The 25,519-nt window shown below is 45.6% G+C and overlaps 1 protein-coding gene across 2 annotated transcripts in view; it reads right to left on the reverse strand.

The window, feature by feature from the left end:
* The window catches only part of MYO5B (myosin VB), a 344,347-nt gene that overhangs the window by 82,964 nt on the left and 235,864 nt on the right, over positions 1-25,519 (reverse strand). For both annotated transcript variants that reach the window (XM_087439196.1, XM_014781411.2), the window contains exons 13-17: positions 24,397-24,519; positions 23,554-23,637; positions 11,500-11,655; positions 10,463-10,560; positions 3,970-4,056 (exon numbers count right to left, since the gene is read on the reverse strand). In XM_087439196.1, coding sequence (XP_087295322.1) covers positions 3,970-4,056; positions 10,463-10,560; positions 11,500-11,655; positions 23,554-23,637; positions 24,397-24,519 — 548 coding nt within the window. The remainder of the gene's footprint in view (positions 1-3,969; positions 4,057-10,462; positions 10,561-11,499; positions 11,656-23,553; positions 23,638-24,396; positions 24,520-25,519) is intronic.

Genomic DNA, 25,519 nt, shown 5'->3' on the forward strand with positions numbered 1-25,519 from the left:
TGCAGCCAGGTGGAAGGACCAGTAGGAGAACCATTTTCCATATGGAAAGAATGCCTTCTCTTAGCTGCCAAGGAAGAGGTTGTCTGGATGACGCCAAAAGCACACCTGGCCTCCCAGCTTGTTACGACTGGAGGACTGAACACTAGGAATGGGGCCTGAGCTGGCAGTGAAAGCCTGCTCCCTGAGCACTGGATAGGAAAAGTGAGTTATCACCCCTTCTGTGCCCAGACATCACGCTGCTCTCTGGCTGGTGGTGTCCTCCCGCTGCCTCCCCACCAATCCGAATCCTCCTCACCCTTCAAGGCCCAACTCAACTCTCACCTCCTCTGTGAAACCATGGCTCGTCCCAAACTTGCACCTGATCATATGTTCTCTGATTATATCACTTCTCCTAGACTGTGAGCTCCTGGTGGGCAGAAGCCATGATTCACATCCTTAATTCCCTCACAGCAATGGGCACAGAGCTAGATGCTTGATACAAGATGAGACATGGAGCAGAAGGAAAGATTGGGAGGAGAGGAGGATACCATGACAGCAAGAAAACCTTCCCATTCTACATAATGCTCATGTGAGACCACAGAAGTAAATCCTCTCCCCTTCCTCTTCCACCTCCTAAAATAGATCGTTTTGTACTGCACCAGCAAAACCAGCAGGAGTAAGGGTGTCACACACTGTCACTCTGATTTCACACTGAGGCTGAGTAAGCTCGATTGGTGACTCAGAGGTGGTAGAGTTGTGCAGGGACTTCTCCTGAAGTGTGGTCTATAGTTAACCAGCTCGGACTCACAGACCTAGAGCCTTTCCTTGACACTTGCCAAAGAAAGATTCACACCCTCTATAAGTCAGTTGTCTTATCATTAAACAATTCATTCTGTTGGAAAGTTCTTGGTGATACACTGAGATGGGTCCCCAAGGTTCCACCTGCCTTAGAAAATCTCATTGTCACATGCTTCCCTTGTTTCTTCTCCCTGGCTTGACATGGTCCCAATGTTCATGCCTCCCACCTGACAAGCCCACCATAGCACCGACTGCATGTTTTACACAAAGATGAGCACCTGGGTTTCTCTGCTCACTTCCAGGTCTCTGCACCATCAGGCACAGGTATGGCTGTGAGGACCCAGGATCCCCAAGTTTCTTGCACAACGACCCTAAACAGTTTAACCTGGGACATGTTAGCTCCAGTCTGTTTTGAAAGACTTCAGATAATTTTTAGACTGACCTTTTCAATTGCTTGGAGAGTTTTGGGAATTTCAGAATGCTCTTTTGGGGTGATCACATGTCAGGATTTCACAAAAACAAAGCTAGAAATTTCTGGTATAGATATGTTCTACCCAGATAATTATGCCCATAAGGATGCAACTCCTTGCTCATATCTGGATGAGTAATAAACATTTTATTAAATGCTTAAGTGCCCAGCACTGTGCTGAGGAATTTAGATGCGTTACCTCATTCATGCAACCACCTATGAAGTAAGTACAATCATTCTACTTAAAGATAAGGTAACCCAGGCTGAGAGAGATGGATTTACTCACCTGGGATAGCCCAGCCAAGCAGTATGGGAGCTGACTCTGGAATCCAGGCCTGACTCCAAAGCCCAGGGTTCAACCACCAGGCCCCTTTAGCTCTAGCCCAGGCCACAGTTCTTCAGTCTAGACTTTTACTTACAAGCTGACGAGAGCAGGGAGCAGTTTCACACCAGGCCCCGGGCCCAGCCCTGGGGTGGGGGACAGTCTCATAGGACCCCACCCTACACCTTACTTCTCTGATAAACCTCTGTTTGGATGGCAACACTTCACTGACGTGAGCAGTAAGATGCTTGGCAACAACCACCTGGGGGGCAGGGGAAGGATGGTTCTAGTTCCAACTCAGCCACCAACCAGCTGGTGACCTTGATCAGCTCCCTTCCTTCTCTGGACCTCATTTTACATCATGACACACCCATACCTATATATTAAACCCCAGTCAGGTCGTGCCACAATGCCCTTTCTACCACAATTGCCATCTTATATTTTCAAGTTATTTTATTAAAAAAACAAGATGTTGGTCACAACCCATAATTGATTTCTTGACCCACTAACGGGTTGCGAAGCAGTTTTGAGAAACACTGGACTAAAGATGGTGGACTCAAGAAAGCTTTCCGGGAGCCCAGCAGATAGAAAAGTCAGGAGTAGGAGTGGAGCCCGGCTGCCTGTGGATCATCGTTTGAAAATCAGTGACTCGGCAGCTCCTTAAGGTCTCTGTCAAGTTCTTAAATTGAATGAACTGAGCCTGATCTGAACCGTGTGCTTGGAGCAGTCACTGAAAGGTAATCTAATTGGCCAGACTACGGTACTTTGAACTCAAAACTGAACTACTATGCCCGTGGCCCGAGCCCCATTCCCTTAATCAAAAGGCTGAGGCTAGACACTGTAGGGCAGACGGAGAAGGAACGCAGAGCCTTCATCTAAGAAGGATCAGCAGGGCCCACCTCATTAATAGTGGAGCTGTCAGCTATTTGTGTTCAGACTCTAAGGTCAAACACTGAGATGGAGCCTCAGGACACTCCGTCTTTCTTCTAAGCAGGGAGCGACATGGTGGAAAAGAAAATAATAAGAGCCTTCAATCCTGGCTAGAGCAGATCAATCTGAACAATGCTGGAACTTGCTGGGTTTTGAAAAGCTGCTTGGATGTTGAGGATTGGTGACAGTTTTTGTACTTTCCAGGTCAAATGCAAGTTCCTAATTCCATCAGCAACTTCCTCCCCAGGCCTAACATTTGGGAACTGTTGATGGTTAAATTGTTTCTGGGTAATTACCACTGCATTCGAAAGGGTTGCTCAACTGCAGCGGGAAAGTGCCAGGTGGAGAGACGGCAGGGAGGAGTGGAGAGGCACTGCATCTCCTCCGCCTCGTTTCTGGGTCCCTCCACTTCCTGACACATACGGGACTTCTTCAGACAGGGGCTCCCTGACTGCTCTGCTCAGCTCCAATTCATGGCAGATGTCTGGCCTGTGTGACACCGGAATGCAGTATGACTTCATGAGAGCTAGTTGGTCGCCATCCACCCGCCACTCCTACTTCAGGCAAGTGTCCAGAGGAGATCCACAGTCTTAGCACAGCTTCAGCAGACACTGGGGTGGCTCAGTGGCTTATCCACAATGCAAGTTAGATCACAATAGCTGTCTTTTAACTTCAAGAAACTGTATTTTCCATCACAGATTTCATTCCGTATTAAGAAGTAAAGGGGTGCATTGATAGATGAATAGGTAAATAAAATGTGGTATACACATCCCATGGAATATTATTCAGCCTTAAAAAGGAAGGAAATTCTGACACACGCCACAATATGGATGAAACTTGAGGACATTATTCTACGTGAAATAAGCCAGACACAGAAAGACAACTACTGTATGATTCCACTCATATGAAGTAGCAGAGTCGTCAAACTTACAGAGACAGAAAGTAGAATGGCGGTTGTCAGGGGCTGGAGGTGGAAGGAATGGGGAGTAGTGTTTAATGGATACAGAGTTTCAGTTTTGCAAGATGAAAAGAGTTCTGGAGATGGATGATGGTGCTGGTTGCACAATGATATGAATGTACTTAATACCACCAAACTGTACTTAAAAATAATTAAATGGTAAATATCATGTTATGTGTTATTTTATTACAATAAAAAAGTGAAAAAAAAAATAAAGGTAAAGGGGATGAGGCAGGCGTTAAGCAAAGGAGAAATCCCTTTTATAACTCTAGCTAGCTCATCACCCACACCAATGCCAATTTGAAATTTGAAAAGCTGCCCCAGAGGATGTCACTGCTGACTCCCATACTTCTCAGACCAAACTGAAATCCTTATATCCGTCAGCATCCTCCCTGGGCCCTCAGTGTTGGGAACTTTTTTGGAGGATCTGCTCTGGCTGACAGCACGTAAGAGGGTTCCCCGGGGAGCCAGACTCCGGCTGCTGCAGGAGGGCATGGCTGGTGGGCACGTTACCTGGATGGGTAGCCGGCTGCACTGATTCGGATCGTCTCCAGCACCCCGCATGCTCTGAGCTGCTGCACTGCTCTCTTTGGGTCAAAGCTGCAAAACAACAAGACATGCAATGAGTGGCCATGCTGGCAAAGAAACAGCAGGAGAGAGGGAGGGATGACCTCTTCCTGCACCGAGGTACAGACCATCATGCACCCTTGAGCTCAAGGTCAGGGGCCAAGCACAGACTAAAAGACACTGATTGGCAGGCAGACGAGCCATTTCAGCATCTCCGTTCTGTGCACATTCTTATTGTCACCTGGATACTCCTCCTCTTTGCCTACCTGAACTCTGCCCACCCTCCAAGACTCTGCCTCCCCTCCAGAGCCTTCCTTTATTATTTCCATTCACAGGGGCATCTGTCTTAATTCAATGGCCAAATCATATACACTTGGCACTACCAGCATTATATGGCTCAGGAGTTAAAGAGGTGAGTTTCATGCCAGGCAGACCTGGGTTTGAATTGTGACGTGGTCACTTACCAGCTGCATGTGTAATTTGGGGAAGTAACATAACCTCCTTGGGCCTCAGTATCTTCATCTACAAAATAGGGATAATAATAGGATTCCTTTTATAGGGTTAGTGTGAAGATTAAATGTAATGGCCCGTGAGAGCAGTTAGAACAGCATCTGGCACAACATAAGGGCACACGTATTATTAACTATTATCATGATAGCTGCCCAGTTAAGAATCACATAGACGAAGAACTTGATCTTCCCGTCTTTAGAGATATGAGCCACGTCTTCAACAACTCACATGCCCTAAAATTCTAAGTTTAGTGCAGGATTTATTTAAACACATATATTGAGTAGGACACTGTAGAATAAAAAGGCAGACATGCTCCAGGCCTCTGAGAGTATCCACACTTGCAGAGTTGAAAAGTGTACAGAAGTTGTGTACTACAAGGCAGTATATGATCAATGTGGTAAAAGAGCTGAAAGAAACTGGAGGGAAAGATGTTGGGTTGGCTGGGGTAAACAGGGAGTCTTCATGGAGAAAGAACTATGCTGAAGTAGAATTAATCACTATTTATAATTTGCTAAGACTATTGCTCCACTCCATGAGAAGAGATGAGGAATAAATGCTCCCTTTCTTTCTGACTGTTCTGCAGCTCATCTAAAGCCAAGGGCCAATGCCTCTTTCGCTTCTCCCCCTCCGGGAAGTTGGAGGGCAGGGGTGAGGCCCACCTGGCTCAGTCCCGGATCCTGGGGATTACACTGGCTCCAGCACACACCTTGGCCAGAGAGTCAGGGAGCCTGCTTGCCCTGCTGGATAAATGCAGATGGCGGCTTCTTTATCTCTAGGACACAAAATGGGCCACTGGGCAACCTCTCACCACACTTGTCTGCCACCCTCCCTGACAACACCCTCTCAGGTGTCCTTTTCCCAGCAGCTGGGCCCATTCAGGATTCTGGAACTCCGCAGGAAGGATCTGGCCTGGGTCCTGCCACCCTTGATTCATCTCTTCCCATCGGAGACTCGCTCTCTGTCCTCCCATCTCTCTGTAAGACTGTCCAGCCCCTAGTCCTCGTGGCTCTCTTATGCCGAGTTGCACCTGGGCCAGGGACCCACAAGTCCATGGAGGCAGATGGTACCCTGGGTCAGCAGGCACGTGGCAGTGGGGAAGCAGCGGGCATGTTCCAAGTGACTGAAGACCATGAGCTGACTGCACTCCATGTCAGTCCTGGGGCCTGGCATCCCAGGAGACACCCACGTTCTCCAGGCCTGTGCTCACTTTGACTTCCTCACGTCTCCCTGTTGCCTGCCCAAGTCCTGCCTTCTTTGGACACCCAGCTCCTCCATAAAGTCTTCCCAGTTACTCCAGCCCCAAGGCACCCATGGCACTTGGAGCATGTGAGGCACAACTGAACACTGAATCCTGCAGGGTCCTGAACAACACGGTTACTTCAGAGGAGTTAAGGTCATCTTTCTAAGTAGAGAAAAAGCTCCTTAAGGTCTTACAGGATGAGAGGAAACAGAAGGAAGCACACGTTTCCTTTTGAGACTTTGCTGTGGCCGCAGCCTTTCACTAGGCCATCCCCTTTGTCACTGTTCTGAGGCCTCCCAGGATGCAGCTCAGTTCTGGGATCCGAGGAGGACCTTAATAACATGGGGTGGTAGGGATCAGTCTCATAAGAAGCTCCATGGGACATGACGGCTGCTTATGAGCTCAAATGATCCAAGGAGCCTTCAGGAGGCAGGCTCTGCTGTTCACGGGCTCCTCTCCTCTCACCTCTAAAGTGGTCGGTTGGGCCCTGAGTTATGAATGCACAGTCAATGTGCTCAGCTTTGGGAAAGGTTTTCCGTGGACTGCAGGCCTCTCCCTCGAGGTGCTCTGCACCTGACAGCAGCAGCCGTGTTCTCCAGGCTGGCCGTCGGCTTCTTTCCTCTGTTTGGCACGACCACAGGGTCAAATTCAATGCACTGCACACAGTGGGGATCGGCAGCATGCTTAGCGAGCATCTGTGACTTCTAGCCCCTTGAGGGCTGTGGGTCTAGCTAGGGTCCCTACTTCCTCCAGGACCAATCGCTGCTTCCTTGGTGGAAAAATGAACTGATTCTCCCAAGATGCCCTTCCCTCCTTAAAAGGACTATTACTCTTCCTGGCACGCCCGTCTCTCCCTGCTCTGGTAGGCCTGTATCATGTCTATGACCACTGGGCATCCTAGTTCTGCACTGGGCCCTGTCTAATGGCTGGAAAGTGGCTTGCTGAGTGTAAGTCCCCCGACTCCCACGCAGCCTAGTGTAAGTTCTCTGGGCGGAGGCAATGCCTCCGCCTTCTCGTGGAACCTGCACACACCAAGCTGGTCCCATGGAAGGCATTTTGCAAATAATTGTTGAACTCAGCTTTAACATTCTTTCTGGCTTCTTGATGACCTCAACAAAATCACTTCCTTCCTCACACGTTCTCTTTCACCATGGGAGTCGGGGGGAATGAGCAAGGGTGCAGTGGAGAAGTTGGTCTGGCCTTAGCTCTGCCACTAACAGCTAGTATCGCTTTGGGCAAAACACAATCTCTCTGTGACCCATTTTCCTCATTCATTCAACGGGAGCTGAGAATATCTGTCCAACTATAATTCACTGGTTTGTTGTAATGATCAAGTGATGTAAAAGAGAGGCACGCTATTAGAAAAAAACAGAAAGACACTATACAAAGAAGATATTGCCATCATCTTTCTCTGTTCACACATCCCCAGGGGACATGTGAAGCCAGCCAGCCTTCTGTATTTTAATCTTATCTCCTCAATAGTAAAAACTCACTGTCAAATGCATCTCTCAGTCTGCCTCCCTGCATTTGTTATCAGATGGCTGGAAGTGAAAATCAGCCCTTCTACCTATTAAATTTTGGAGGACTATGGTGCGGACAAGCAACACCTAAGTCTGGACTGAAAAACTACCAAAGATATACAGGGTCAAACTGCTGAAATCCAGGTCTATACTTCCCCTCCCAATAAAATGCAGGCTCAGCAGAGCCGGGAACCGGCTGGATGCAGAGAGAGAATCCCATGGTATTAGAACTGGGCTCCGTCTCAGCAGTCACAAGCCACTTAATTGATTTTTGCACAGGCTGCGAGCTCCCCACCTGCTTCTTCGGGCTCTGTGGCATTCTGCAGTTTCACTTCGGGGCCCTGAGACTCTCAGGATGGCTCGCTTCTGAGACCAGTGGACTGGCCTGCTGGAGACCTGGCCAGTTCCTCTGACAAGCCATCCCAGATTATCACAGGTGGCCCCAGGCCACCTCCTCCCTAGACACTTAATCGCCTCTCACCTCTCTGCTCCCGCAGCACTTTTACAGACCCACTGACAGTCACTTCTATGTTGTCATCAGTTATTTGCGACTGGCAACTCTTTAAGGAACCTTATTCATTGTCATTCCATCTGTTCTGGCCTAGTGCCCAGTGAGTAGTGGATATGATAGATGGTTTCTGAATAAAGGAAAAAGCAGAGGGAAAAAGACTTTTATACAAGAGATGCCATCAAAGCATTTAGTGTAGGACAGTGGCTCTCCACTGGGGGTGATTTTGTCCTTCAAGGAACATTGGGCAATGTCTTAAAACATTTTTAGTTGTCACAACAGTGGGGATGCTACTAGCATCTGGTGGATAGAGGCCAGGGATGCTGCTAAGCTTCCTACAGTGCATAGGACAGCCCCACAACAAAGAAGTACCTGGCCCAAAACATCAAGAGTCCTGAGGGGGAGAAAGCCCAGTTGTAGGAGAAGGGAGGAAAGATATAGCACTTCCCTTTAGAACGTCAACATTATATATTTTAATCATATAAATTTTTATACTTCTCCCAAATAATCCCCATTCATTATCTCCTTGAATTCTTCCATCAGGATAATTAGTTTTTAACCACAATTAACAGATGAAGAAATAAGACAATGAGGATAAAGGACTAGCTTGTGGTTAGCCAATCAGTAGCAGAGCCTGGACTAGAATCCAGGTTTTCTGTTTTGGTTCAGTATTCTCCCTACTTTCTTCATTGGGAGGAAGATTTTGGTCCTGAAGGCAAAGGAGGGTCTTAGAAAAACGCAATATTAGGACTAGAAAGTCCCTTTGAAAGTCGCCAGCGTCTCCTCTCATTTGGGAGGGGAGACCCGGCAAGAGAACCCGGCACACGGTAGGCACCAGGTTCTGATGAACGAACTGCCCAAGGTCACAGCTGGCTGGCGGCAGAGCTGGTACCCAACCCCCGACTCTCCTCTCCTGGGCCCGCACCTCGCTCCTGCCCTTCACACATAATCTAAGTCTTTCACACATCTGCTTTTTGAACAGCCTCTTTTCTTCTGGAGGCAGCTGGTAAACAGATGCCACACAGGGGGAATTCCTAAGCATGTCTCAGAGACTGGAAGGAAGAGAAACGACTGAATAATTAGCATGCTTCAGAAGGCTGATTCAATATTGTCTTCCTAACCTTTTCCAGCACAAGGCCCATCTGAGTGGAAGTCAAGCTTTATTAAATGATAGGAACTGGAGAGACCAGTTCAGATATTCACTCTGAGAGTCACAGTTGCCAAAATAAATTATTTCACAGAAAGAAATTATGCCAGGACCAAAAAGGAAATTGGAAAGATGGAAAGTGCTTAAAAAATTTAAAAATATAACTCCTCTGGCCAGAAGGAATGGCATGTGTGGGGGCTCAGGGTATTGGAAGAAAATGCTGCAGAGGTAAGTGGCAGACTGTTCTGAAGGTTTAGGGCAGTATTCCAGGAAAGAAATGAAGCGAGTTTACAATAGGGTGACAGCAGAAGGAAGAGAAAAGGGAGACTAGTGTGAGAAATTTTCAAGTAGACTCCATGGGACTTGACAATGATTGGACGCTGGGGAGTAAGGGAGAAGGAAGAATCAAGGGTTACGTTGTCCAATATGGTAGCCACTAGCCACCTATGTGTATTTGAATGTAAGTAGAGTGAAATTAAGAACTCAGTTCCTTAATAACAGTAGCCACATTCCAAGCACTCATCAGCCACATGTGAGTCATGGCTACCACATTGGACAATGCAGATTATAAAACAATTCCATCATCACAGAAAGTTCTATTGGACAGCACTGGTCCAGAGTGATTCTCAGGTTTCTGGTTTGGAAGATCATATTTGATGGGTGGATGAGATGTCAGGGAATGGTTATGCCGTTTACTACAAGAGAGACCAAACAAAGAGGAACGATTTTTTTGGAGGAAAAAGATGAGGAGTCTGATTTCAGACATGTTGAATGTGAGCTGGCCAATGAAGCTGCAGTAGGAATGCAGAAATACTGGTCTGGAATTCGGTAGAAACCAGAGATGGACAAGACACTGAAGAGTCACTATTATATAGATTTGGGTAAGGTTAACCATGTGAGCATGGATAGAATTAGAAGAAAATTTTCACGGTAAGAGTAGTGGCAGAATTTGGATCAGAGTAGGCTGAGGAGTGAGGGGAAGGTAAACTAGTGTGGATAACTCTTGATGTCAGCAGGAGAAAGTATGTGAGAAGTAGGACCATCTGTGTATCTTATCACTTGACATGGCATTTGAGGTCCATCATCCTCAATGCAAGAAGCTTTCCCTGACCACTCCAATGATCCTTCTGTCTCTGAATTAAACATTCACTGTGAGACCCACTCATGCCTGCATTTAATGGCACACTTTTATGTGGTTCTCTATTTGTTTCAAGTGTGCACATTCCTCAACACCACTGTAATCAACATGGGATGGGGAACTGGATCTTCTCATCTTCTTGAGTCCTCTGGATGGCAGACAGGTGGAACTTGGGAAACGTCTGTAGGCCTGTATTCAGTGTATAAACCATGTGAGGAGTGTAAGATCAATTGTTCATCATGCTGAAGACCGCAGACCCCTGTGAGGCTGTGCCTGTCCCTGTTCCCCCTGAACTTCTAAAGAAACACAAAGAGGCTGGGCTTGACCCGCCCAACTCCAGCAGAGGAGCGTGGCTAACACTTGCACAGGCACTTACTGGAAAGGGAGCTTCTCATCATTTGGTTTGATGCAGCGGACGTAGTGTGGCGTCGTGGCGTTCAGGGTCTCCATGAGCAGATGCAGGGAGGTGCGGAACTGGGGGGACAAAAGTCAGTGCCTCGTTACTTTAAACGAAATTTAAAATTTCGTGGATGTATAACAAACCTAAAGAAATGGCCACAGACTGGTGGTGGCAGCTGTTGTTACTATTATTGTTTTGATTATTATTGCTAATCCAGAAGGATGGAAAGAAATTCAGGGACCTGGGGTCACATTCTAGCTCTGACACTTCTACCCTGCTGGATGACCAAAATCAAGTCCCTCCCATATTCTGGCCTCAGGGCTCCTCAAACCAAATGGGAAGAGACCACCCCTTAACGTGTTGAACTCAGTGTTGTGGCTCAAATGAGATGAAAGGCAAACAAGTGCTAGGAGATAGCAGAAAGATAAGCACTGTGACTGGAGCCTGTTCTTCCTGAACCTGAGGGCCTGGAGCCTTGACACCCAGTGCCCGGCATCCTGGAAATTATTACACTAATATGAAATGCCCCGAATAGGCAAATCCACACAGATAGAAAGGTTAGTGGTTGCCAGGGACTTGGCAGACACACTCTTCTCTTGGGAGACACACTGGACATAAATCCCATGAAGACCCCACAGCAGGAGAAGTTGTTTTTCAGTTTTCGGGTCCCCAGGCTTATTTAACCCTCCTCTCCACCCTGCAGACTTCTAGACCCTCTTGCCTCTCCCACAAGGTGACTGTGGTCCTGTAACGTGGTCCTACCACAGGGATTAAATGCACTGTTTGGGGCTATAGTCACCCCCTTTCTCTCTCCTGTCAGTTCCCTCTGCAGAAGGTTTCAGAGCTTCCTTCTTCAAAGGGCACAGAAAGATTGAGCTAGGTGGCCGAGGCTGCAGATGCTGAGGTGACCTTGGCCTCCCTCTGACTCTGCAGCCATCCTTCACCTACAGAGAGGCCAGCCCTGCCACATGTGCCATGGCCCACAGCTTCCTGCCATGAGGCCTGGGGCTGACCTGGTGGCCCACAGTTTTCTTGTGCTCCTTGTTGGAGGCTTTCAGGGGGGGTCTGGAGGAACGAATGTTGATCTTTGAAGATGAGCTCTTCCCGGATGTGGAGGAGGCAGGAACAGAGTCCTTGTCATCATGAAACAAGTCAGCCACTAGTGGGAACTAGAAAGAAACACAGAAAGAGTAATGAAAACAAGATCTCTTACACTTCGTATTGCTTAAACTTTTTCAAAGTAGCTTCCCAACATATACCTAAGAGAATTAAAAACACGTCCACACAAAAACTTGTATGCCAATGACCATAGTCACATTATTCATAATAGCCACAAAGTGGAAACAACTCAAATGTCCATTAACTGAAAAATGAATGAACAGAATATGGTATAACTGAAAAATGAATGAACAGAATATGGTATATCCATACAATGGAATATTACTCAACAACATAAAGGACTGAAGACCTCATACATGCTACAACGTAGATGAACCTTGGAAACGTGCCAAATGAAAGAAGCCAGACATGAAAGATCATAGTGTGAGATTCCATTTATGTGAAATGTCCAGGGAACAGAAAGTAGCTCAGTGGTTGCCAGGGGCTGGGGGAAGGGGAAAGTGGAGGGACTGCTAATGGGTATAGAGCTTCTTTTTGGAGTAATGAAAATATTCTGGAGTGGTGATGGTTGCATAACTTGGTGAATATACTAAAACCACTGAATCGTACACTTTAAAAGGGTGAATTTTTACTCACCCTTATAAGAATTATATCTCAGTTTAAAGGAAGGAAGGAAAAAGGTAACTTTCCCAGACAATCTTACTGAACCTTCACCTACAAAGATGGGTAAAACTTCATTTCCTTGTGGTGTGGTAGAAGGTAGTTATAATCTAATAGAACTACGTTTCAATTTTTCCATACTTCCTATTATTAGATCTTGTAAAGTTCTTTAACTTCCCTGAGCCTTAATTTCTTCACCAGAAGAATGGGGATATACCGGTTATATGGGGCTGTTATGAGACTAAGATAACCCCTCTGTGTTAATGCTTCATGAAGATCAGGCCATGCACGAGGTGTTGGTGGTACAGCGAGTCCCAACCCTCAAGACGCTCAGTCCTGCCAGCATCCCTTGGGGACGTCAACGCTGGGCTAGATTAAAATGTTGTAAGCCCTCCACCACACACCTGCCAGTGGGGAGGGAACAAAACGAGCATACGGGCCCCACTCACCTACCCTGAGCCACTTCCAATCCCAGCAGAAAGCAGGCTAAAACGCTAGTGTCTCCCGGCTCTGCTCCTTCTAACCCTCCCGCACTTTTCTTCCTTTAACCCCCATTAAAACAAGTGTCTCCCCACCTCCTACCACCATGTCTGAATGCCCTAGTCTACCTTTCCAAGGGCTCCACACTTGGATCCCACTCCTCCTCTCAGATAATACCTCTAAAGTAATGAAGGTGGTCACTTTGCTGTCCCACAAACCACTAGGCTTATCATTCCCACCTCCACACCATTCCTCACTGTGTTATTCTTACCTGAAACACCCCACCCCTTCTTGTCTCTGCTCATCCCAAGAGGCCCGTCTCTCAGGGTCCACCCTGCGTCCTCCACAACCCTTTCCCAGGTCACTCCACCCACTCACATCTGTCTCTACAGGCTCAGCCTGTAGCAGCCGGGTACCAGCTGAGGTCTGTGCTGGGCCCTGAGCTCTATGCTTGCTGATTCTACAGCCTCCCAGCCTTCCCCCTGGACAGAGGATAAGGGCCAAGGAGAGGATTAAAGAAGACAGTCCATGTAAGATAGAGAAGAGTACCCAGCATATAACAAGCACTCAAACATTATCCAGTTCTATTATTTTTATTAGGGGGTATATAAATGAAAAATGTCTAAACTGGAAAAGTACAGATGCCCGAGAAAGTTATATTTTTGAGCTGAAGAAGAAACTCAGAATCAGAGCATTTTAGATCTGGAAAAACTATCAAGATCAACTCTTTAGGTGGCAGGTGAGGAAAGAGGAGCTCAGGGAGAAGGGACCTACCAGAATCCTGCTTCAACTTCCATTCACCCAGCAACAGGCATGGTGGCCAGTATGGCTCACCCAGGGCTGCTGGTTAATGGCTGAGCCAGGGCTAGAACCCTGGCCTCTGGATGACCAGGTCAGAGCTTATTTCAATACACAAAGGTACCTTGGTCATTTACACCAGCAATATCAAGAAAGTGGAAATAAAAATGGGTTTAAGACATAGTCTTTAATTCTGAGGTATCTGCATAGTATCCTCTTTATTGGAGGCTTTCCTGGGTAGGGGGCTGCCTAGTGGACCCAATGTCGATCTTTGAAGGTGATCCATTCCCAGATGTGATGGTGGCAGGAACAGAGTCCTTGTCATCATGAAAGGAGGAAAATTAAATACATAAAGGGGCACTTCATGAAACATTCCTCCAGCTGACAAAATCCTCTGAAATTCACAGCAGGAGACTTATGCTAAAGAAAGCTCAAGGTGCAACATCACCTTCATGCAAGGCTACAGGTCCTAAGTGGCGGCGACGGTCGGCTTATGGTCTGATACTGTTCTGCATTTCACTTTCTAGATCTTCCACAAGTTCAGTCCCAGTTTAATCGAGTGTTTCCTGAGCACCATACCAGCTTGGGAAGTAAAGGAATCATATAAAGGAGAGGTCCGAAATCCACAAAATAATTCAATGGCATACTCTATCAGTACTTCACATCAGTATTTCAGGGATATTCAAAAAGTCCTAGAAACACATCAACATTAGGCAACACATACGGGCTTTTTCACATTACCATCTGTGGTAGGCCCTGGCTAACCTCCTGCAATCAGAGATGCCTGACAGCACGTAGTCATGATGTAACCACAAACGTGCTATCTCCAATTCAGTACATTACAAAGTCCACAGAGGAGGAGCGAGATGGAGCTAGTGGCACCATAAAACTGTTCCAGAACCTGGATGTTAGATCCAGGTGACTTGGTTTACTCAAAGGCGGTACCTCATTAGGTAATACGCTTGAGTTGCAGGGTGATGTGACTCGGGGTATAAAACACGTGGTGACCATCCCATCTCCTCGGGGCCTTTTGCCACTTGACCTCCCCCAGGATACACAGAGGACTGTTGGCAGTAATGTGAGGCGTCTTTCCGTGAGAAACTAGGGAGATGCAGATGTGTGGCTCACCGAGCATCCCTCAGTTTGGGGACCTCTGATATTCTTTACATATTAAGGTAACTTGCATGAATTTCATAGATCAAAGCACTCATTTTCACCAAGGCTTATGCCCGGTCCTGAGTAAGAACACTTTACAATCAAAGAGGAGTGGAGCGAGTGTGCTCACCCCCACATACAAGGTTATGATGGCTAATGCTCAAAACTTGCACTGCATGCTGGTTGAAATTATGGGTGTATCTTCTATACTAAGTATTTTACACTAAAACAGAAGATACAAACAACTTATTTCCTCCTACCTCACACTCTGAGGTATTATCAGTTGACATCTTTTTAGGAGTTCAATTTTAGAGTCAAAAGTAATTCTACACCACAAGTTAGTATTTTGTTTTACACTACACATTAGCTAGCCATATGGGTTATAAAGCAGTTAAATAACCGTGTATGTGTGCACATGTGCTGTACCGCTCTTCCCTTGCACTCTTCATTTTTCACAGACACACCAGCCATCAGAAGCACCTGACTTCCGGGGCCGGTCCCGTGGCTTAGTAGTTAAGTGTGCGTGCTCCATTGCTGGCGGCCCGGGTTCACATCCCGGGTGCGCACCGACGCACCGCTTGTCCGGCCATGCTGAGGCCGCATCCCACATGCAGCAACTAGAAGGATGTGCAACTATGACATACAACTATCTACTGGGGCTTTGGGGAGAAAAAGGGAAAAAAAAGGAGGAGGACTGGCAACAGATGTTAGCTCAGGGCCGGTCTTCCTCAGCAAAAAGAGGAGGATTGGCACGGATGTTAGCTCAGGGCTGATCTTCCTCACAAAAAAAAAAAAAAGAAAGAAGAAGCACCACCTGACTTCCAATTTCTACCACAGTGATCTACATGCAAATAAAAGTTGTGGTTCTTGAGCTCCCTGGTCTGGGTTTTAAGTTCAGTCTAAAAGCACCAGTTAATGACCTTAGGGCCAATGAACATCTCTGGTAAGTGGCTCAAGCCCCTCCTCACTGCTGTCTGTTCTGTGGCTGGAATGGGCTGGTGACACGATGAGAACACCAGGGAAAGCTACCATATTCCCAAGGGAAGCAGCCCCCGGATCCCTGCCACAGGGCCTTCCTGTCACGCAGGTGGCTTGGAGAGTGACCCCAATGAGATCACTGAGGATGTCTCCCAGCTTCAGCTGCCAGCAGGTGACAATTCTGTTCCTATATCCAGCATCTTTGAAATGAATCCTCTTCCTCCTCTTCTCTCCACGTGGTATTTCAAAGTCATAAATATTGTCTTTTTAGAGGGGACAGTAATTAGGCTGTCAGAGGAACAAGAAGACTCAGATATAATTTTAAAAATCTGTGGCTAAAATTTACATGTGCCAACGTCATAAAACTGATACTTTTATTAGGTTCAATTCCATGTGCTTTCAAAGAGAAAGTAAATATTAGGCCACTGAATGTCAAGAAACTAGATTGATTGGTTCATTTTTTCCTTCACTCAACAGTGCTTATTGACTGCCAAGTACATAACAAAGACCATGCTGTGGCTGGGAGCACAGAAGTGAACAAAAACAAGCATAGCCTCTGACACACCATGGAGTTCGTGGTCTAGCGTGGAAGGTGAACTCTAATCAATTAACTCCTCAATTAAAAGCATAATGACAAGAAGATGAGCATTCTAAAGGAAATGAACAACAGAAAGACATGACTGAATCAGGGGCCTGGGTGGTTGGGAAATCAGGAAAGGATTCTCCTAGGAAGGGGTGTTTGAGCTGGTGGGTTATTTGAGGGATAGGAAAGCATGTTATGGGGTGGCAGTAACTGCACCTTCAGAGAACTAATAAAAAGCCAGTGCAGCTACAGTATACACAGTGAGGGGGAAGCAAGGGGGACCAACTCATGCAGGGCCTTGGTTGAGGATTCTGGCCTTCATCCTAAGAGCAATGGGAAGCCATTAAAGGTTTTTAAAAAAATAAGAGGAGCTAATATTTATTCAGCACTTAGAATGTGCCAGGCATATATGAACTCATTCAATTCTCCCAATAACCATGTGGTGTAAGTACCATTACACTCCATTTTACAGATGGGGAAACTGAGGCTGAGGGCCCAAGATCACAGAGCTGGTAAGTGGCAAAGCCAGGATTTGGACATAGATAGCCTGGTTCCAGAGCCCAAGCAACAATATACCACGGAGGGGAGCAATGGCCAGTGACTGTCAGGAAAAGATCATTCCGGCTACAGCAAAATGAAGACGCTCAAGTCCACTGCACGTGAAGCACTGCAATAGGTGCCTAGGGGAGTTAAGAGAGACTAGAAGAGCTCACAACCCAGTAGATCTCTAGGAGGTAAGGTGGTCGAGTCGAAAGAGCACTGAGCTAGGGTCAGGAGAGCTGATTTTTAGATGCGACTCAGCCACTTAATTAGCTGTGTGACCCACGGCAGACCTCCTAACCTTCCTAGATTTTAATTTTCTCATCTGTAAAAGCGAGGGAATTCAATGAGATGATTCCTTTCAATGACTCCCTGACCTAGACTCCTGCATTTTCTCCTATCTTTAACCTCTCCCTGCTCATCGGCTTCTTTCCCTAAACATGCTCCTAAGGTCAGGAGCATGCATTAAAATCAAACGAGGAACCCTGAAATTAGATTTAACAATGAGAGTATTTTAAAATTTAAGTCCTTTTCTCTTGTTTCAATCAGACAAGCTATGTCTTTTATTTATTTGATGTATTAAAGGGTTTATAACTTTAGAGCAGAAAATGAAAACTTCTGCTTAAGGCAGATTTTAACCTACACTGGCTCTGTGCTTTACTTTGGGAACAAATATGACCAAGGTTTAGTCTGAAGAATTTGTATTTTAGTTTAAAAGCTATGTTTTAACTGTAGGTCCCTAATGTTGAGGCTACATTTGTAAGTGGTAGGATCTCTGGGATGGAAAGGGAGATGAGTTTGTTGGGATATTAACTCTAGGAAGGAGGGTGGGCTTCACATTCTATTCAGAATTTGTTTTATAAACTCAGTGAACCACAAGACTGAAAGACCAAAGGTGCCATGTTCAACCTTGGGCTTGGCAAGGCAAGAAATATTGATTACTGCACCCCCACCCCCACTCCCATTCACCCACCAGGATAAGGGGCTGTGCCAGAGACCTCCTTGTCCCAAGAGTGTCCCAACTACACATACCCGAAGTCTCACTGAAAAATAGTTACTAAGCTCTTGCTTGACAAAGGATTCACGCAAAAGAACGCATTTCTGAATGAGAGAGAGTTGTTTTTTTCTTTAATTGACTAACTCCAGTTATGCTTTTTGAGCTATTGGCAAGTCTGTTTATATGATGACTGCCCAGTAATGGAACTACTACAAGTCGTCTTAGGGCAGCCCTAGGAATCAGCATCCATCTGGGGCTTTCTAAAAATTCGCTCCCTTCAATCTTGAAAACACTTGGATAATATCTTCAAACAAAACCAGCACATCCCTCATCCTGTCTGTCACTTATTTGAAAGTGTCCACAGGTACTGGCTTTGGTATTCTCTGCTATTCAAGTCTATATATAGATTTTAAAAGCCTGAGGAAAATCTATTTGAAAAGGAATTAAAAGAAGTACGGAAACACTTTCTAAAGACCTTTTGACAGTTTAAGAAAAATGTCAATTACAGCTACATACATAGCTGTTACCTTGGAAATCATGTCTATTCACTTCTGTTTCTAAGAACATAAAATATCTTTCCTTTAAAACAGACACGTGAGGGCCGGCTCCATGGCTTAGCGGTTAAGTGCGCGCGCTCTGATGCTGGCGGCCCGGGTTCGGATCCCGGGCACGCCCCAAGGCACCACTTCTCCGTCCAACGCGAGGCCGAGTCCCACGTACAGCAACTAGAAGGATGTGAACCTATGACATACAACTGTCTACTGGGGCTTTGGGGGGAAAAAAATGAATAAATAAAATCTTAAAAAAAAAAAAAACAGACACGTGAGACCAAAATATGACAAGCTATAATAACTGTTTGATTGGACTCTCTTGCCTAGAATCTTATCTTTAAAAACTCTGGCTGAAAACATAATAAAAAAAATATACTTTCTTTTCAATCAATTCTTTTACATGGTCAATGCTACCTTATGGAAAAAAATCTCCAACTTTTATGTAAGAAATAATGTGTTTGAAATGGGCTTTGGAGGAAAAGTCTTGGCACTTCATTTTTTTTTTAAAGAAAAACGTGGGGGCCGGACCGGTGGCGCAGCGGTTAAGTGCGTGCGCTCTGCTTCGGCAGCCCAAGGTTCGCAGGCCCGGATCCCGGGCGCGCACAGATGCACTGCTTGTCAAGCCATGCTGTGGCGGCATCCCATACAAAGTAGAGGGAGATGGGCACGGATGTTAGCTCGGGGCTGGTATTCCTCACCAAAAAAAAAAAAAAAAGAAAAAGGTGGACTTTCCTGTATTGCAAAAAGGATGATGATATTGTTTTATCAACTAAAAGTTCTCTTGTATAGTGACCTATTTATTCTAAATATTGGTAGATGCTTTTTTAACTACCAGCACAAACTGATTTTAAACAGGAAGCACTCCAAATACATTTAAAAGCAAGTGTTTTAAAGTATGTCAATTATATCTCAAAGCTCTTATATAAAAAATGATAAACCAATTTTTACAAAAGTAAATGTAATTGCTGAAAATGGAATGTGTGTAGCCTGTAAGGACAAACCAGTGTGGAAAGCAATGGACACAGACACATTGTCATTCCTTGATAAGTTGAAGTCAAGCCCAGGAAGTAGAAAGGAGATAAGGAGACAGCACATTTGGGCCTTGTCTGAGCTACTTCCTTGTGACGCTTGAACCTCACGGATTGTCTTGGCCCCGGGTAGGCGGCTTTGGGCCAATATGGTCTACCTGGCCTCTGGACCATATTGGTCTCAAGATCCCTTCTGCTGGGATGGAGTGGAGAGACGGCATCAGGACTGCCTGCCTGGGAACAATGCCCAAGATGACCCTTGCTACCCAGCACTTACTGGCATTAACCCTCAACCCACTGTTCATCCCTCTGCCCTACACTCAGTGCTGCCCTGGAATAGGACATCTTCAGAGGAAAAATATTCTCCTTTTGAGACTTTTTTTCAGATTGATAAAATATTGCTTTTTATAATAAACAAACACTGGGAGGGAAAAACCTCCATCTTCAGCATCTAAAATGAATTAGTCTGTTAATAACGTCAAGTAATGTTTCAAAGAGGCATTTCTTTACTTAGGTCTCTATTTATAGCCCTCTGATAGCTGAGAAAGCAATTAGCTACATTATAACCTCTTCAGCAGTGTGACTGGCTTTAATCACATTCTCATTAACATCGTTTTATTTCACTGCTCTTGGTGGGAGTTCTTCAAACATCCCTTTGGCTGGTAGGGTACATGGGAGTCTTCCATCCCATATTGTTTTATTATTCACAATGATTTGTTAACTTCTTGTCAGGTGTACCACACAAAAGACAAAAGCTAATAGGTCTCTCGTAAAATAAAAATACTTTAAGTAAAACTATGAACTGACATACAGGATTTGAGATTTAGCTTTGCTTAGTGAGATGAAAACCAATAAAAAATTGGGCATTACCTCCATGCCACAGAGCCTTGTATCTTTCTAGGTCTTTCTTTTTCTCTCTGTAACATGGAGTTAGAAACCTTGTAGGACCGCTGTGAAAACTAAAAACTTCAAAGAAAATAATAGAGGCTCAGTAAACAATGAGCTTTAAAAATGCTAGAGAGACAGATGATGCCAGACACGTCCATCTGTCCAAAAGATTTAAAGCACACTTCGACTCACTCTCTGATTTGTAGCCGCAGCCTGTGTAGAGCCCGCCTGTTGGTTTATAGTGACCTAGTGTCGGTCTTTACTTTCTATCTTCTGGGATGTCTGAAATGGGCTAGACTGGGTTCAGGGTGGAGAGTTCTTAGCCCTTCTCCTGCTAGGGTCTGGTGGGCCTAGAAGCCGCTCTTGGTTAATCTCTGAGTGCTACTGGTCACCATCACAGCACCTCATAGGGTTTGCTGGGATGGGGGAGTTGGCAACAAGGTCACTGGTTCTTTAGAAATATTCGTTACTGAAGGGGAGAGCTAGAGTTGTGGCAGGTGGGTAGGGAAGAGAGGGAGTTCCCTTTTAAGAGTAGATCACAGACTTGTTTTATACTCCAACTTAGCAATAGCTATAAACTTCTGAAGTGCATACTCTTTGAACCATCAGTTCTAAAAATTTACCTGACAGATATAATTATACAAGTAAGCAAAGACATAGGCAAAGGGCATTCATTGCAGCATTATTTGAATTAGCATCTGTTTAAAAAAAGAAAAGTAGATACATATTCACGTGGAAAGATGGCCAAGACATAATGTCAAGTAAACACTTAAATTAGAGAGGAGTATGCATAATGTGATTCATTTCAATCTTAAAAAGATGTACCAATATGATTGTATATACAGAATGGGAATCCATGAAAAGGTGGGTCAAGGAATAGGAGAGAATACTTTTATATATTTCTATACTATTTGAATTTTTATGAGCCTATATAGTTATGCGTCACTTAACGACAGGGATACGTTCTGAGAAATGCGTCGTTAGGTGATCCTGTCATTGTACAAACATCATAGAGTACTTATACAAACCTAGATGGTATAGCCCACTACTCAACTAGGCTATATGGTACTAATCTCATGGGCTACCATTGTAGATGCAGTCCATTGTTGACCGAAACATCGTTATGTGGCGCATGACCGTATTTCTTTTCTAATAAAAATCCAGTACCCTCAATCTAAAATGATTCGCCTGCATAGAAAAGAGTTGACAAGAGTAGGCCTGAGACTGCTATTCTTACAAAGCCCTGCTTACAAGGTTGACCCTTGGCTGGTGTCTGGGAATTTGGGTTTCAGGAGGGTTTTCACCAATTCCTAGTAAGAATGGCTCTTACTGTGCCTATGCTGTTTATGCAAACAATATGGTTTATGCTGAACACCTGCTCTCCTTCTGGAGTCTGGAATTCTGGTATGTGCTAGGCAAAGGGGGCCTACATAACTGACTCCCAACCAAAACCCTGAATACCTACGCTCACATGAGCTGCCCTAGGAGACATTCCACAGGTATCGTCACAGCTTGCTGCTGAGGGAATTAAGCATGTTCTGTGTGATTCCACTGGGAGAGGATTCCGGGAACCTTGTGCCTGGTGTCCCCCCCACACTTCACCCCATGGACCTTTTCCTTGTGCTGATTTTGCTTTGGATCCTTTTGCTGTAATAAATCACAGCCATGGGTATGACCATATGCTGAGTTCTCTGAGTCTTCCTAGCAAACGATTGAACCTGGGGTGGTCCTGGGGACTCCCAACATATGCCTGTTATTCTTTTCACAGCACCTCCTTGACCTTCACAGCATTACCACAATTTGTAATTAAACTGTATATCTTTTTCAATAGACTGTAAGTTCCATGAGGTTAACTACATGTATTTGTTACCACTACATGCCACACACTCAATAAAACTGTTAAATAAAAATAAGAAAAAAAAACTCAGTTACTAATAAAAGATGATCTGCCAGAGAGCGTGAGAAATTCCTTTTTAGATTCGGGGATCCCTTAGAGACACTTAAATTAAGACAAAATCCATACAACGGCAGAACCCAACTCTGTATTAAATGGAAATCACCCAACTGTCTCTCTCCCACCCCTCATTTGTGCTCCTAACCTGAAAGGAGCAACGTGTAGTAAGACAGTAAAGTTTCTCAGCCCTCTGAGGCCACCGTCAGACTAACATGAGGTCACAGGCTCTAAGCTTCTATGAAACGCTTGATGGAAATGTGCTCCTAGTGCTCAAACCATCTACTTCCACTCTCTCCCTGTGCCTTGGGTGGTTCCTCTCCTGTCCCCCCGGCACCCCTGTAAAGAATGGAAAAGTCCTTTTAATCACCATGGACTAGAGAGCTGGAAACCTGGCAAGCTGAGCGGTTATTCTTGCACTGAACTCCAAAATGATATTCACATTTCCCCAAAGCAAATTGTCTCAGTGACGACTAATTCCCTGATGTTCCAGATATCTAGAGAGGACACTGGGCAGGGGTCTGCCCGGGCTGCCCACACACTGGTACTGACTCAAATCCTTCCTCAACTCCTTGCCTCCTTGGGGCCATGTGACTTAATAAGGTTTACCTGCCTTTATGTACTCGGGTCCATTTTGCTGGGTGTATTTCTTCCATTCCATCATCTCACCCTATTGCATTCATCTAAAGCTTATCACAAAGAGACATTAATCTGCCATTTCTAGCGTTATCAGGCCCCTGCAGTGAGTTCAGTATCATGTGGTCTGAGAGAAAGCCTCCTAAATCCTGGAGAGCCCTTCTCTGGGTTGCCTCTGAAGGGTTCAAGCCAGCAGTGGCACCTGCACCAGGGGTCCAAACTTCTGGAACGGTGGTACCCATGCTTCTCCCTGGCTGCAGGACGCCCTCCCCGTGCCTCCTCTCTCTTCGCTGTTACTGTGTGCGTGCATTTATTTGCCCACTCACAGACCACTAGCACGTAAGCAACCTGTCTTCTTCATCTTTGTATGATGCTGGGCGTGTTTAGGGCAGCGCTTCACAAGGTAGGTGCTTAATAAATATTTATGTGACTTGATGCCTTGTTTCCTCTACCTGTAGAATGGACACAATATTTGCTATCTTTTTGTTATGCTCATGAAAAGGAAATAAATTCTGCAGATAATAGAGAGTAGCATTCCAAAATAGTAGATTTAAGTGTCCCTTAAATCCTACCTTCTACTCCATTTATTTTAAGTTTTTGCTTATGGGGGGGTTCCGTAGACGGCTAAACAGAAATTAAATGCACGGTCTCGACTCTGACTGTCGACATTCCTGCTCTAGTTCCCTGCTTCTGATGCTCTCACCTTGCTTGCCTTCAGGATGTTGATCTGCTCTTCATACACCGTGTCTCTGTTTTTCTCCAGAAAACCATCTGAAAGGTACTCCACCTGGGAAACAGAAACAGTAGTTCATGCTTGCAGCTGCTTGTGTAGTTTCATCTCACCCACACAGTGTTTTCTGAAAAGAGTTGTGAGTAGACAGGAGCCCCACAGATGTTCCCATTTAAAATGCAAACCCAAGATGTGATCAGGATTTACATAGAGGGAATTGAGCATTCATTTTGTGGAAAAACATACTGTTTTCAAAGGGTTCTCTTCAATAGAAGGCTTCCTTTGGGTGCTGTAAATGCAGCTTGTCAGCCACACCTCAGACCTACTGAATTAGAACCTGCATTTTAACAAGACCCCAGGTGACTTATGTGTACACGGAAATTTGGGAAGCACTGGGCTAGTGCACACAGAACAGAAACCTACATAGAACAATTCCATGTCTATGCCAGTTATTGGGAAAGGGGCCCCCCAAAGAAGAGACCACTCTGTTTTCACTTTCCTTTTCTCTCTCAAGCTCCAGGGGGATAGAGCCGTGACTATTTTATGTGCTGCTCTATTCACAGGATAGAGAGCCTTAATAAATGTTTGTTAAGCATATGATTGCGCAACCACAACCCCCTGTGGGGTTTTGCCATGAAGTAACACGTTGGTGAATCATAGAGATGGCGTGGGAAGGGGAAGAAAAAGAGGAAGTCTACCTACAGAGACTTCAGACCACCTGAACTCAAAAGGGACAGCTCCCTCTTACCCCAGACACCCTGAGTCTACCTAGGGCAGGGCTAATGGAGCGCCAAAGCCCACAAAAAGGAGACCCACCTTGTCTGCAAAGTGCACGACAATAAAGGCCGTGTTGGACATGCGGGGTTTCTGGAAGTGCTGGCTGCCAGAGTGCCGGTCATAGAGCTTCTGAGCCCAATTCTGGTCAGTTCCTTTGGGGACCTGCAGAACCACAAAACAGGACAGAGTGCTTTGTGAAGAGAAAAAAGGAAGCAAAGAGTCAAGGCAGAGTGGTGGAGTCTTTCAGTAAGTTGACCTCATGAGATAGGATTTGGCTCTCAGACCTGGACCCTAAGTGGACATGGAAAACAAGATTCAATAGTGGAAACTTAGGATCCTGACATGGCGTGTCAACACGCCATGTGGGTTGGCTCCTGTGGTGTCTGTAGGAGTGTGCTGAGCCTGAAAGAACTCGCTGGTTGGCAGATGCTGGAAGGTTTAGGAGAGGATGAGGGTGGAAGCCAAGGTCACAGGAGCAGAGTCACAACCCACGGGACAGATTTGAAGATGCTTCTTTCCTCCCGTCAGCCCAGTGACTTCCGTGACATGAACATGCCACGTCCACCTCTAGAGCCATGCTCCTGTTCACTCAGGCCAACTCCTGCAGCAGGAAACGCACCCTGTCTCTAAGCTCATCTAAATGCCACTGTCCAGGCTTGGCTCAAGTCTGCCCTCTTCTCTGAAGCCTTTCCTGACCACTCTTGATCTCATTTTGAGATTCCTCACAATCAAGCTCTTACACATATACTGCCTAATACTGTTTATCGTTGGTTTTTGTGTATTGTCTCATCACCACAAAATAAGTTCGCTGGGTTCAAGGACTAGGCGTTACCATTTTTTTCCTGCTCCTCAAAGAACTTAGAATTGGGTTCTGGCCACACATTGGGTAGTAAGTACCTAGTGATTGAGCTACATGGTACTAATCTCTGCCTTCCCCAAATTTAAAACTAGATTTAGAGGTTTCACTCCATTAAGAATTCTGAAGGGCAGCCCCTTTCGGTATCTTTAGAGATGGCTTCAAAAGTGAAAAGGCATCTTGCTTTGTTGAAAATATAACACAGAATCACTGTAACCACCATTCAAACTGCCAAGGATGATGGTAACTCTGCTGATGGGATGGTGCTCCCTCCTCTGTCATCCCTGAACACCACTGCACACCGAC

The sequence above is a fragment of the Ceratotherium simum genome, chromosome 14 (assembly GCF_057802395.1).
Source record: "Ceratotherium simum simum isolate JZ-2026a chromosome 14, ASM5780239v1, whole genome shotgun sequence".
NCBI classification, from domain to species: Eukaryota; Metazoa; Chordata; class Mammalia; order Perissodactyla; family Rhinocerotidae; genus Ceratotherium; species Ceratotherium simum.